At 41.2% G+C, this 15,214-nt stretch overlaps 1 protein-coding gene across 3 annotated transcripts in view; it reads left to right on the forward strand.

Moving 5' to 3' along the window:
* Nucleotides 1-2,290: 2,290 nt before the first annotated feature.
* The window catches only part of ERMP1 (endoplasmic reticulum metallopeptidase 1), a 59,110-nt gene continuing 46,186 nt past the window's right edge, over nucleotides 2,291-15,214 (forward strand). For all 3 annotated transcript variants that reach the window (XR_014056953.1, XM_081501123.1, XM_081501134.1), the window contains exons 1-4: nucleotides 2,291-2,725; nucleotides 4,059-4,360; nucleotides 8,047-8,174; nucleotides 8,800-8,905. Coding sequence is in view for 2 of the 3 variants with exons in the window: in XM_081501123.1 (XP_081357249.1) it covers nucleotides 2,373-2,725; nucleotides 4,059-4,360; nucleotides 8,047-8,174; nucleotides 8,800-8,905 (889 nt within the window). In the remaining variant the exon portion in view is untranslated. The remainder of the gene's footprint in view (nucleotides 2,726-4,058; nucleotides 4,361-8,046; nucleotides 8,175-8,799; nucleotides 8,906-15,214) is intronic.

Consider the following 15,214-nt stretch of genomic DNA (forward strand, 5'->3'; position numbering starts at 1 on the left):
TGGATGTTGGCAATTTGATCTCTGGTTCCTCTTCCTTTTCTAAAACCAGCTTGAACATCTGGAAGTTCTCGGTTCATGTATTGTTGAAGCCTGGCTTGGAGAATTTTGAGCATTACTTTACTAGCATGTGCTGCTGCTACTGCTAAGTCACTTCAGTCGTGTCCGACTCTGTGCGACCCCAGAGACGGCAGCTCACCAGGCTCCCCCGTCCTTGGGATTATCCAGGCAAGAATACTGGAGTGGGGTGCCATTGCCTTCTCCACTAGCATGTGAGATGAGTGCAATTGTGTGGTAGTTTGAGCATTCTTTGGCATTGCCTTTCTTTGGGATTGGAATGAAAACTGACCTTTTCCAGTCCTGTGGCCACTGCTGAGTTTTCCAAATTTGCTGGCATATTGAGTGCAGCACTTCACAGCATCATCATTTAGGATTTGAAATAGCTCAACTAGAATTTCATCACCTCCACTAGCTTTGTTCATAGTGATGCTTCCTAAGGCCCACTTGACTTCACATTCCAGGATGTCTGGCTCTAGGTGAGTGATCACACCATCGTGATTATCTGGGTCGTGAAGATCTTTTTTGTACAGTTCTTCTGTATATTCTTGCTACCTCTTCTTAATATCTTCTGCTTCTGCTAGGTCCATACCATTTCTGTCCTTTATTGTGCCCATCTTTGCATGAAATGTTCCCTTGGCATCTCTAATTTTCTTGAAGAGATCTCTAGTCTTTCCCAATCTGTTGTTTTCCTCTATTTCTTTGCATTGTTCGCTGAGGAAGGCTTTCTTATCTCTCCTTCCTATTCTTTGGAACTCTGCATTCAGATGCTTATATCTTTCCTTTCCTCCTTGCTTTTCGCTTCTCTTCTTTTCACAGCCTCCTCAGAGAGCCATTTTGCCTTTTTGCATTTCTTTTTCTTGGGAATGGTTATGATCCCTGTCTCCTGTGCTATGTCACGAACCTCCGTCCATAGTTCATCAGGCACTCTGTCTATCACATCTAGTCCCTTAAATCTGTTTCTCACTTCTACTATATAATCATAAGGGATCTGATTTAGGTCATACATGAATGGTCTAGTGGTTTTCCCCACTTTCTTCAATTTAAGTCTGAATTTGGCAATAAGGAGTTCATGATCTGAGCCATGAGATGTTACAATCAGGGGAAACTGGATTCATTAGATTAGGAGGTTCTTGCTTGAGGAAGTTCCACTTAAGCTAAAACTTGAAGGATAAACAGGAGTTAAAGCTAGGCAATGAGGGGAGGGAAGAACATTCTAGACAACTCAGCATGTGAGAAGATCCTCTTGCGGAAGGAAAGATGGTGAGCAGGAAAGACTTTGAAAGGTCAGTGTGGCTGGAGAATTGGGAATGAGTGCCCTGGTCTCAAGTGGGCCTAGGCGGTAGGCAGGAGCAGACCAGTCGGGTAGTGCACCTTCCCAGTTGGTCTCTAGATTAACAGACAGGGTACCGCAGCAACTCCATGTTGGAGATGCGGAGCTTTGAAGCAGACAAGCTCCTTGCAGCAGCACACAGGAAGAAGACTAGATGCTCACTAGGATCTATTCTAAAACCAAGGCTCTGCCTCATCTCCCAACAGGGCGACATGGAGGGAGGAATACCTTTTCTAAACCTTCCTTTCCAGAGTGCCATAAGCAATAGGCTGTTTGGGGAGTGCACTAAATTAGATTTAAGTCCTTCATCTGTTACCTGTAAGTTCTTCAGCTATTAAGTGGGAATAAAAATACTTTCTTTTCAGGATTCTTGTGAGAACCAAATGAGATAGTGTATTAAAGCACTTAACACAGTGCTTGGCTCATGGCAGGTATTCAGGAAATAATAGCTATTATTTTTCTTAGTCTGTGAAATGGAGACAGTGGTTACCTCACATGGTTATGATGATCCGTGATTAGATCACCGTACGTGGAAGCACGAGGCTAGGCCTCCACTGTGCAATCCTATTTCTAGTCTGAAGATCCAGGAGCCTGTTTTTCAGAGCCTGTTCTAATGTTCCCTGCGCAAGCTGGGCCATTGCCTTCATGATGGATAAATGACGACCCTCGTGCAGTCTTTTAAAAGCAATCTCTTTTCTCACATTTCCAAGTTTATGGTTATCTTTCCATTTATTAATCTGCATCCCAATACCAGGCAGGGAAGCCCTGCATAAGAAGGCACACCCATCACACCCAGTCGGGTGTGGGCCCTGCCGCTGAGCCGCAGGCAGTCTGCCCAAAGAACCTGAGGCGCGGGCGGGATCGGCCAATCAGAAGAAGTTTGGCCCTCTGCAGTTTCCGTCCGCTCACTAGGAGGCGCTGCGGCCGCCGCGGCGGCTCCCAGAGCTGTCGCGGGCCGGGGCGGTTGGACTGGCTGCTGATTCTCATGGCCATGGAGTGGGGTTCGGAGTCGGGGGCCGTGAGGCGGCACCGCATCGGAGGGGAGCGCCGGGACGGCCCTGCGGCCGCGCAGCAGTCGGAGAGGGAGGCCCTGGCGCAGGAGCCCCTGGCGGACGCGTGCGGCGGCGGCGGCGCAAGGACGCGGAAGCAGAGTGGAGAGGGGAGCGGTGGCGGCACGAGCCGGGGCTCGGGGACCGGACTGTCTGAGGCGCGCGCCGCGCTGGGGCTAGCGCTCTACCTGCTTGCGCTGCGGGCGCTCGTGCAGCTCTCGCTGCAGCAACTCGTGCTCCGCGGGGCCGCTGTTGGCCACCAGGGAGAGTTCGACGCGCACCAAGCCAGGTACTGCCGCTCTCACCAGGCCGGTGCTTTCCTTTTCGGCCCGGGGCACCTCACCTGAGTGTACCCGCCCCCGCGGGACCGCCCGGGCTCGCCGGCCCTGTCCGGCTGCACGTGGGATGGAGTGAGGGTGGCCTCGCGCGTCCCCCTTCTGGAGGTACAATTTAAGGGACGCGGGGCTCCCGTTGTCCCCTGTTTAAGCTCGTGTTGCTGGTGGTCAGGGCAATTACGTCGGCTTTTCCACCCACTTTCTGGTTGTTAGTCGTCCCCCATCTCTCAGAGCAACTTCCACTTTTTACTCGCCCTCCTGCTATACAAACGAAAAGCTGTGAAATTTGTGAACCTCGTTAGGTTTTCGGGGAGGGTTCGTAAGGGAATAATGCAGTGATCTAAGTTTTTGAGGGTCATAGGTCTCAAATCTGAGCGCTATGGAGGCTTTCTCTGGAACACATTCACAAATTTACAGTTTCAGAAGTTCTGAGATTCCTGGAGCTTGTCCTTGGTGTGTCAGGTTTTTTTGTTTGTTTGTTTTAATTAAAACTTTGCTCATTGGTTTCTTTTAAGTATCTCAGAAAACGTGAATTAAGTCAGAGGTATTGTAAAAACCTAAGTGTAAAAATCAAAGCGCATAAAATCATATGCTTGCATAGTTTTCAACAACTACTGTGTTTCAAAAAACTTTTAAGTACAAAGCACTGGAAGCTTATTTTTTTAAAGGCTTCCTGAAACACACCTCCGCCCCCTTTTTTCCCCATTTGGAATGCAGTGAAAAGACAAAAAAAATTTTATGTTTGTTTTAGGGGTAGAGTTTGTTTAGCTTGAATTGAAGTTACTAGGCCCTGTGTGCACACTGGGAGGGCTGAGTCCATTCTTCAAAATCAAAAGTTTTTCTTTGCTTATTTAACCTCTTGACTAAATTGTCTTTGCTCATTGGTTTCTGCTGCTTAGAATCAGTAACCCAGAGTCAGTAACCTTCCAGAGTAGGACAAAATAAAGTTGTATGCTGTCCCATCTAGCCATCAGCAGTTATGCATTTTGAATAAACTCCCTGGTCCTTGTATTGATTCTGTGTGGGTATTGGGAGAAGTTGGGAGTGGTGTGGGTGGAGAAAACTGAAGAGATGAATTCATGGAAGGCAAAAAAAAATGATGGAACTTGGCAAGTGATCTTCGCATGTTACCTGAAATACTAAAGGCAGCCTTTTTTGTGTGAGAAGAACTTGTTTTATGTCAAAGAACTTGCCTTTTGGGGAGGTGGGGTGTGGAGGGAAAGTTGCTCTAAGTGTTAGTTTTAAGCCAGCACACCCTGTCATCATGGTTCTTTTCGTTGCTTCCAGGGATTATCTTGAACATATAACATCCATTGGCCCCAGGACTACAGGAAGTCCAGAAAATGAAATTCTGACAGTACAGTACCTTTTGGAACAGATTAAACTGATTGAAGTTCAAAGCAACAGCCTTCACAAGATTTCAGTAGATGTACAACGGCCCACAGGCTCCTTTAGCATTGACTTCTTGGGAGGGTTTACAAGCTACTATGACAATATTACCAATGTGGTGGTAAAGCTGGAACCCAGAGATGGAGCCCAGCATGCTATCCTGGCTAACTGTCATTTTGACTCAGTGGCAAACTCACCAGGTATGTGCCTGTTTTTTGGTCATTTTGAGGTCCTCATAGCCAAAAATTTTGTTAACTCCGAACTGCTTGAGCAATTGTGGGACACCATTTTCTGAGACAAACCCTTTTTTCATTGCAGTGGAAGACAGGATAATTAGAATAGTATAATTTTGTTTAAGATTCTACCTTTTAGTATTCTCCCAAGTGCTTTATTTCCTTAATTTTTAAACATAAGTGCCAGCAGCCCAGCTACAGGGGATTGAGTGTTTCTACCATACTGAAATAGCCTTATCATTGTTACCAGTGTGTGTTCTTGAGTCTTGGAGTTAGGTTCTGCCCCTTCAAGTGTTTACTCAGCTAGGTGTTGTGCTAGGCTCTGGGGATATGGGATAAAGGAACAGTCTTGGCCTTCATGGGACATATAATTGGAGACATTCTCCTAGCAGTTTCTTTCGACCTGTTAAGTGAGAATTTTGGCCCACTGGGGATGCCATACTGTTAGAGCACATTAATTATTAATCCATAAATCTTGCCCTTAAAATAGTTTACCAAAATAGAGCACTTGATGTTTAGGACAGGGCCTGAAACAATAAATATTTGTTGAATGAATATCTCCTAAATTCAACTTCAATTTTTTAAAGTAAGATTCCTCAGAAAAAGGTTTTCAGTAGCTAGGGAATGTACATAGGGAAGAATAGAAAATAGCATTTTACAGTGAGATGGCATCTGGTTCATTTGACATAGGAGTACACGTAGCTGACCACCACCGATCTGAGACAGGGCCTGGACCTGGGTTTCCTGGCTAGTCGGTTCTTTTAGCTGTATTTGAAAGAAAGGAGAGTATTAGGATGTAGTTAATGTTCCCTTTGGCAAATTACTTAACCTCTTCTTTCCTCAGTTTCTGATCAGAAAAATAGAGATATAATAGTACTTTCTTAATGGCATTGCTTAGAGGATTAAGTGAGGATTAAATATGAGTGAAACAGTAGACTGGCAACTGGCATGAAAAATCCTTTTTTTGTTATTAGTATTTATTTAATATTAAGTTCTTCCAGAATGTTTAAACTTAAACCAAGCCCAATGTAAACATGCAGAGTTATACAAAGTCTAAAATAAAATTTATGTGCTTGATAAAATTTTTCATACTAGGATATCTTTAGTTGGAAATCTTGCCAATTGCATTTAGAATATAACATGCTTTTTCAAAAATGAGCATGCAGTCATGTTTTTTACAAAGTCAAAAAACTGTGTTGGGGAAATTAGTGGTCTTTTATGTCCAATTCAAAGCAGTAATAAGCAACACCCTTTGCCTACTGTTTTGATACTTAAAATCTAGGAAGGGACAAATTAACACCATGGTTATTTAAGAGCATTATATAAGAAAGATGTGTATACAAGTGTCAGAAACAGTGCTAAATGTTAGAAATCATATATGGAGTCCAGGCATAAGGATGGGATTATTTGGTTACTGGAGCCCATTTTTAACTAAAATTTTGTAAGGATACCCATGCCAACAATCTCAGGGAAATTTCTGTCATTAATAAATTGTTAAAGATAGTTTTTAAAGACATTTATAAAATAGACTATCACCTAAACTTTTTTAGTGGATGAACAAATTGAAGCATGAGTATTTTTTAAGAGTACTTCTCAGCAACATATCTGAAACTTAGGAATTGATATCAGTTAGGAGTAATATTACCCACAGAAAGGCCTTAAATACCTTCTTGGGTTTGCATGATTCCAGGCTGTTATTCTGGAGGTGGCTTCAGTTTCAACGTTAATTCTAAATGGAAAGGGATGTTGGTTAAGCATCCAGCCCTTTTGATACTGTCCTCTAACTTTCCTTCTCTTTCTTAAAGACGTCTGACCCTTCTCTAGGTTTGTTTTCAGACACCAGAGCTATTAAAATAGATGATAAAAGTAACCCTATAGAGATATATATTTTTCAACTTCCATTTGTCTTCCTTTGAATAAAGAAAAATTTTACTGCTTTTTATTTTAAAGTAACTCACAGTCTCAAAGTTAAAGACCATTTATTTCATTTGGTTCTTGAAAGATGGCACTTTTTATTGATAGCTACATGTACTTCCTGCTCGATAGTAATGAGGTAATTATTACTTTGTTTCACTTTGATTAAATTACAGTCCAGTAATCACTACTAAGACAGGTATAGCTAACAGATAGTTTCTTCTCAAGCAGCAATGAGACCTTGAATTTAATAGCACCAAAACAAACACTTTAGCTGGCTGCAAAGCAGTCCATAAATGTGTAGAGAAAAGAAGGGAAAACTGACACTGAAGGCCTACCACACACATTCTAGACACTCTATACATTACTTTGTCATCCTCACAGCACATCTGTGAGTAGGTGTCATTAATTTGCCCTCCAGTCCAGGAAGGAGAAAAGGGGCAGAGCTAGAATTTACATCCAAGTCTGTCTTACTCCAAAACCTACACTAATCTCTGTAGCACTCTGCCTCCCAGCACGTAAACCCAGAAATGCTGTTGCCTGGGTTATTACTGTGCCTATTTACTTTGAATATTCTTCAAAATTTTCATTCTGGAAAATTTCAAGTGTATACAAAAAGAATAGTTTAATGAACCTGAGTGCACCTGTCACCCAGCTTCAACAGTTCAATCTTGTTTTTTCTGTACTCCCCTCCACCCCCTCCCCTTGACTATTTTGAAGCCGATCTCAGGTATATCAGTTTCTCTGTAGATATTTTGGGCTGTATCATTGAAAGATAAGAACTCTTTTTTTGACATGCTCATAATACCATGAATTACCTCACTGAAAAACTTAATATTAATTCCTTAATACCAGCAAATTGGAGTAGGAAATGGCAACCCATTCCTGTATTCTTGCCTGGAAAATTCCATGGATGGGGAGCCTGGCAGGCTTACAGTCCATGGGGTCACACAGAGTCAGACATGACTGAGCATGCTAACAATATCAGCTAATATCCAGTTAGTTCCTTTAATTACCTCTTACGGTACTTTTAAAAGTGTCTTAAGTACAAAAGTCATCTGTATAGTCACCTTTAATTAATATCTAAAGTTTCTGAATCAAGAGGTTAAGTGATTTGATAAGGTCCTCTGTTTTATCCATTCTTATACCAGGGATATTACTAATACTTTGGTCAGTGACCCCCTTTCCTGTTTCTTATTAGGTGTCTTCTTTATGCTTTTCCATCACATGATCCCCTTGGAGAAACTTTTAAAATAATGCTACACTATCCAAACTGACCCCTCTAAATGTGGAGTGATCTGCAGCTTTTATAATTTTGGCAGAAATACTAGCAGGAAAGGAGTGGGTGGCAGTTGGAGATGACATAGGAAACCAGAAGTGAAGATACTACAGAGGATGTGGAATAAGGATAAATTAAATAGCTTTTGGTGATGAGAATGCCAGTTTTCAGCATTGGTTTAGGTCCCCTCTAGTTGATTAGTTAACAAATACTAATTGAGCAACTGCTGTGGGACCAGGCACAGTTGGAGATACTGAGAGTAAGTCAGCGAGCAAACCAAAGATCCGTGTCCTCCTGGAGGTCGCTGCTGGTGGGTGTACCTGGTGGTGACGATGGCAGAGCTGTGCTACTGCAGCTGTTGTGATGCTGCCTTGGTAGGAAAACTCCATTTCTTGCCATGATGGTTTGTGCTGTAAAGGTTTTAAAATCTGAGAAGCAAATCTGTTTTTCTGATTTAAAGGTGCCAGCGATGACGCAGTTAGCTGTTCAGTGATGCTGGAAGTCCTTCGTGTCTTGTCGACATCTTCAGAAGCCTTATATCATGCGGTCATATTTCTCTTTAATGGTGCTGAGGAGAACGTCTTGCAAGTGAGCTTTCACTATTTTAAAGACTAGGCTTGAGTAATAGTGACAATGAGAAGAATAATAATAGCTAACACATGGGTTTTGATGGAGTAGTATAAAATGACACGCGAAAGAAATACTGTACTAGGCAGTACTTTAAAAAAAATCGATAGCCACTTATGTATGCATGCTTAATTTTGAAAACTCAACTTAGGACAGATCATCTTGTCAGTGTTTTAGTCATTAAAGGGCTCTCTGATGGCATAATTATTTGCCTCAGGTTTTCTAGAGTTTCAGAGATGCTTTGAGGCAGGCACACGTCATGAGTGCCCAACCATAGGAATAGTGCCTTCTTTTGTTTTGCGTTTTCTTTTGCACAGGCTCACACTTACTAAAGATGCTATTTGGCTTCACTCATGGAAATGAGGCCTCCTTCTGTTGAGTGACTTTCCACTGAGCAAACTGCACGTGGCCGTGAGGGAGAGAAACAGAGGATGTCTTTAGATCCTGCCTTTGAAAAAAATGATTGTTCTGTTTTTTTTCTTTTTCTTTGCCTCATCAGCATAGATGTTCCATCTTTTAAAAAAGCAAAATAAAGACTTCAATAATATAAGATTGTTTAACCAATATTGGTTTTCTTCTCATTCAGGCCAGTCATGGTTTTATTACCCAGCACCCCTGGGCCAGCTTGATCCGTGCATTTATTAACTTGGAGGCAGCAGGTGTAGGAGGGAAAGAACTTGTATTCCAAACAGGTACGTGAGGCTATGCATTGTATATTGTAATGCAATTTTTGTTTTTATAAAAGTGGAAACTTTCTGAATGTAAATAATCTAATGAAATGAACATTCTTTTTAAAGCACGAGATAGTTTTAGCTTGTCTTTTTAAAGTTTTTAACAATAATATTTAATGTCGTCAAAATCTGGTAAATCATATTAGATTTCAGAGCTCAGATTTGTTTAGTTAGGAGATACTGAAATCTGCTGTTGGTAGTTTCATGCTATTATTTTTCTGCTCTGTTAGAAATGTGTGTAATGCATTTTAGCCAGAGATGTCGCATTTGTTAGAAACTTAATAATGAACAGTGTCTTTAGGCATTAGGAGGGTTAGGGGAAGTGAGTAAGGTGATATGGGTACTTTCTAAAATATTTTTAGCACCTTTCATAGACATGGTATTAAGTTATAAAGATATGCTAAGTGTGTCTTCATAACCTAAACAATACACATTTTAATATTCTCCATCCAACTTATTGTAGACTTTTTCCACTCAAAATTAATGTATATTTTAACTTCAGTTAAACCTTTGAGGATGTCAAAGTTACGTGGTCAGAAGCAAGGTTCTCCCTTCTTTTCAACTCATAGCTTTCTGCTTACCCTTCATCTGAATAGTGAGAAGAAGCTGGTATGTAATGTCTGTGGGGGGTAAGTAGATGACTCACTATTATCCATTTCCCTCTAATTCTTGGATATTGGTTAGGATAGGAGAAACACTTGATATAATAACCACCAGATCAAAAAGCAGCAGGAGAACATTTTGTAAGCAGAGAGGACACTGTGTCTTTCTTTTCTTTGAAAATATCTGGAGCACACATGAGCAGAAGTGTGTCTTTTTATATTTTCTCTCCTGGAAGTATACTATAATTTAAGTACCTTCACACCCATGCTTTATTTATTTAGTTTTGGCTGTGGTGGGCCTTCATTGTTGCGTGCAGGTGAGCAGGGGTTACTCTTCATTGCTATGCATGGGCTTCTCATTGTTTTGGCTTCTCATTGCAGAGCACAAGCCCTAGGCAAATGGGCTTCAGTAGTTGCAGCATGCGGGCTCCGTAGTTGTGGCTTATGGGCTTAGTTGCTCCACAGCATGTGAAATCTTCCCACACCAGGGATCAAACCTGTGTCCCCTGTATTGGCAGGTGGATTCTTATCCACTATGCCACCAGGAAAGTGCCACACACATTCTTTTTAATTTGTTATCACAGGACCCTGCCCCTGAACTTCTGTAACCCGGAGAAGAACCAGTTTTAACGTTTAGTCTGTGCCTTTCCTGAATTTTTTCTGTGCATATGTATTAATGCATGCATACATATTCTGTGTGTATATATTAATATATCTTTCATACATATAATCCAGAGAAGTTAAAACACATTTACCTAACTCCTGGGTATATATCCAAAAAAAAAAAACCCCAAAACCCCATTAATTCAGACATACATGCACTGCAATGTTTCTAGCAGCATTATTTGCAATTGCCAAGATATGGAAGCAACCTGTGTCATCAGCAGATGAATGGATAAGAGTGTGTGTGTGTGTGTGTGTACAGTGAAATACTATTCAGCCATACAAAAGAGTGGAATTTTGCCATTTGCAGCAATGTGGATGGACTTGGAGGATATTATGCAAAGTGAAATAAGACAAAGACAGATACTGTATGATATCACTTATATGTGAAATCTAAAAAATACAACAAACTAGTGAATATAACAAAGAAGGAGCAGACTCACAGAACAAAACTAGCCGTTACCAGTGGTGGGGGAGGGGCACTACAGAGGTGAGGGAGGAAGAGGGACAAACTACTGAGTGTAAGACAGGCTCAGGGATGCCTTGTACAACACGGGGAATATAGCCCATACTTTGCAGTAACTTAGATGCAGTAACCTTTAAAAATTGTAGAAACACATTAACCTAGGGTTAGCACACAAGTCATTTCATTTATTTCTTTACATTTATTGAGTACTCACTTTACCAGTTTAATTTATAGTCCATGCTCTTTTTACTAAATGCAGACAGTTAAGCTCAAGAATTCTACACTTTACATTTTAGATATATTGGCATTATTTAGAAGGATATAAACAAACTGTTAATAACAGTCACCACTGGACGGTGGGGATTGCTGATGGAGCTGTGGTGTGAGTGACTAGAGGGGAGGATGGGGCAGACTGTGAAAAGCCAATTTGAATTCTCCATTGCTTCATAAACTTAAAACCAGAATTGCCATTGCAGCTTTACTTGTACTCTTTATAATTTTCTGTACTGTTTACATTTTTGCATTTCATATGGGCTTCCCTGGTAGCTCAGCTGGTAAAGAATTCGCTTGCTATGCAGGAGACCCCGGTTTGATTCCTGGGTCGGGAAGTTCTCCTGGAGAAGGGATAGGCTACCCACTCCAGTCTTCTTGCCTGGAGAATCCCCATGGACAGAGGAGCCTAGTGGGATATAGCCCATGGGGTCACAAAGAGTTGGACACAACTAGTGACTAAGCACAGCACATGATTAATAATAAAACAAAAACAGACTTATTACTAGTTAGCAATATATATGGCTTAGTGGGTAAAGAACCCACGTACAGTGCAGGAGACACAGGAGACGTGGGTTCGATCCCTGGGTTGGGAAGATTCCCTGGAGTAGGGAAATGGTAACCCAGTCCAGTATTCTTGCCTGAAAATTCAGTGGACAGAGGAGCAATATATGCACAGTTTAAGTGTTTTACTTACTCTAGAATAAAATTCCCATATTTCAAAATTAATTTTCTTTGTGAAGGGGCATTCTACAAAAGATTTGTAAAGAATGTTTTTCCCTTTTCTTTGAGTCTTTGTATGCTGTTTTCTCTCTAGATTTTGGTAGTTTATGCTTGTGGCTACATGCTATACCCCAAAGCTTTCTGAGCATTTTCTGATGGTCCAATACCTTTCTCAGTATATCTCTCACTTCCAAATGTTCTTGCTACAAAACACTAGGTTTCTCATGGGCATTGCTATCAGAAAGCTAGTTAGTGTTGCTTCCATGTCTGAAGAGGCAGGAGGAGGCCTCCTGGGTCTGGAGTCCTGGGGAACACTGCCAGACCACTCCGTCCTCAGCTTCTGCAGCAGGCGCTTTTATCCTGCACAGTAGCGTTTGTCCTGCCTGGGAATGTTCCAGTTAAAACAGTTTGTACTCGCTAGTGTCCTGTTGTCACTTCAGAGAGACATTCATTTGGGGAGTTTTCAGTGACTAGAATAATCACTATTACTTAATTTTTTAAAAGGGCCATAATTCATGAAAGAATGGCATAATTTATCAGACTGATGATATATATCATGAGTCAAGGCTTAATTTAATAGTTTTGAAGGTGTTATAAAATTCATTGTTTAAAATTTTAAAGTGATTAAACCAGTAATACATGTTCCTTGTAAAGAAATTATATGCTACCAACCTTGCATAGAAGAAAGCCCATAAACAACGGGGTCAGTGAAATCTTTTTTTTTCCTCTTGTGAGAAATATCCATGACCCTGTAATCTTACAACCCAGTGCAAACTATTGCTATAGTTTAGTCTCTATCCTTCTGGGATTTTTTTCTATTCATCTATATATAAATATATAAAATATATACTATATGTAATCTTGAATTTGACTTGAACAAGTCTTTATTGAATTTGTTACGATACGGCTTCTGTTTTACGTTTGATTTTTTTTGCCTGTGAGGTATGTGGGATCTTAGCGCCCTCATCAGGGTTCATACCCGCACCCCCTGCATCCCCTGCATTGGAAGGTGAAGTCTTTACCGCTTGACCACCAGGGAAGTCCCCGGTAGTTTTTAGGTATATTCACAGAGTTGTACAGTCATCACTACAATCAATTTCAGATTCTTTTCATCTCCCACTCTTTGTGGTGATAACCACAAAGAGAAACCCCACACTCATGAGTGGTCTGGCTGCTTTCACTTTTTACAGCATTCTCTGATGTTCATGTGTGTTGCAGTCTGTATCAGTGCTTCATCCTCTTTTAAAAATTATTACTGTTATTTTTTGGCCACACCACATGGCTTGCAAGGATCTTAGTTCCCCAACCAGGGATTGAACCTGCACCTTTGGCAATGAAAACGTGGAGTCCTGATCTCTGGACCACAAGGGCATTCCTGAGTACTTCATTCTTTTTTATGGCTAGATTATATTCCATGTAGGAGTATCCTGCATTTCATTGATCCATTCATTAGTTGATGGACATCTGGATTGTTTCCACTTCTATGCCATTATGAATTATGTTGCTGTGAGCGTTTGTGTGCAGTTCTCTGTGTGGACATGTATTTTTATTTCATTTGAGTGGATTCCTAAGAATGGAATTACTGGGTTATATGACAAGTTTATGTTCTAACTTTTTGAGAAACTGTTAAACTAAGTTTTATTTTAGAAAAAATGAAATTCAAACAACAGTAAGAACTTTTTAATCATTAGTTTTGCAAAAGGTAAATATGATAATGCCCAATTCTGATGAATAGAGAGGAACAGGCATTTTTAAACACTGTTGCTAGAAGTATAGATTGGTGCAGTTTTGGGGCAGTTTGGCCATATATATCACTTTACAAAATGTACAGGTGCTTCTTCCAACAGGTCCCCCTGTAGGAATTTATTCTGTAGAAATAGTTGCACATAGATGCATAGATCTAAGTCCTGCATAGCCTTCTCGTTTTTTTTTTTTTCTTTTTTTATAAGAATGAAAAATTGAAAATACCTTTCAGGTCCATGCATAAGAGACTGTTTATATTAATGGTGAGTTTGTTGACATTGAGATCTGTCTTCCCTCAGTATCACACATGTGCATAACTTTTGCTTTAAGAAAGATGGGGCTCATTCTTTAAGAAGAAATTAATGCACAAGAAACTGGGAGCATCATGGGATTTAGATGATGGTAGGAGAAAGACTATAAGGTGAAAATATTTCTCTGTGAGATAATTAAGATAAGAGCTTTCTGGGGGAGGCAGGGTAGGTGGTGATAAAGAGCACAGGTTCTATAGTCTGCTGATCCAAGTTCAAATCTCAGCTGTAGCATTGCAACCTTGGACAAGTCACACAACCACTCCATACTTCAGTTCCTCATCTGTAAAACTGGGCTAGTATTGGTATGTACCTTTTAGGATGAATAACCACATGGTAAAAACCTCAAGTCTGTAATTTCTTGTGTAAGAGCTCCCTTTGCCTTTTTTATATCACAGAGACTATCTTAGCCTGGAGCTCATCTGCCTTCCCCATCCCAGTCTCTCCAGTTTTCCCTTTTACACCATTGCTGGACCTGTCTGTGACCTGTAGGCCTCCGTGGACAATCAGTGGGAGCCTGGGGTAGGGCTGGAGCACTGCTGTATAGCCATGGGGTCTGTAAGGGGTCAAAGGCCAGGTAGCAGCTACTCAAAACCTTTTCCTATTGATGGATCTTATGGTTTTCTCAAATATTTTTTATGGTACAGTGCATAAAATGAACTTAAACTTTTATCTTTAGGTGTCTGTTTCATCATTGGTTGGTTGATTGGCTGTGTTGGGTCTTAGTTGCGGCAAACGGGATCTTTTGTTACTGTGCATGGGCTTAGATGCTCCGTGGCATGTGGGATCTTAGTTCCCTGACCAGGGACTGAACCTGAGTCCCCTGAATTGGAAGGTGGATTCCTAACCACTGGACCATGAGGAAAGTCCCTATCTCATCTTTTATTATAAGCTAAGAAAAGTGCACAGCTCTGAATGCTCAGTTGAATGAATTTTTATAGACTGAATAAGTAATGTAACTAGAACCCAGATCAAGATTGAGAGTGTTTTGGTTGCTTCCAGAAGCCTCTGCTGTGGTCCCTTCTCAGTCATTCCTTCCCCAGGATCACCCTATTTTAACTTGTGTCTTGGTAGATTTGGAGTAGGCAATGGCAACCCACTCCAGTACTCTTGCCTGGAAAATCCCATGGACGGAGGAGCCTGGTAGGCTGCAGTCCATGGGATCGAGAAGAGTCGGACAAGACTGAGTGACTTCACTTTCACTTTTCACTTTCACGCATCCACTCCAGTGTTCTTGACTGGAGAATCCCAGAGACGGCGGAGCCTGGTGGGCTGCCGTCTATGGGGCCACACAGAGTCGGACATGACTGAAGCGACTTAGCAGCAGCAGCAGCAGCAGCTTGGTAGATTTAATCTTGCTTGTGTTCGAACTTTAAATTGACTCACACATAATGTTTCTTTTATATATGGCTTTTTTTTCTCCTCAGTAAGATTCATCTGTGTTACGTTTAGTTCATTCTCTGTCATTGCCAAATAATACTCCATTGACAAGAAT

Source organism: Giraffa tippelskirchi, chromosome 1 (assembly GCF_054371585.1).
Source record: "Giraffa tippelskirchi isolate mGirTip1 chromosome 1, T2T-mGirTip1v1.2.pri, whole genome shotgun sequence".
Lineage (NCBI taxonomy): Eukaryota > Metazoa > Chordata > Mammalia > Artiodactyla > Giraffidae > Giraffa > Giraffa tippelskirchi.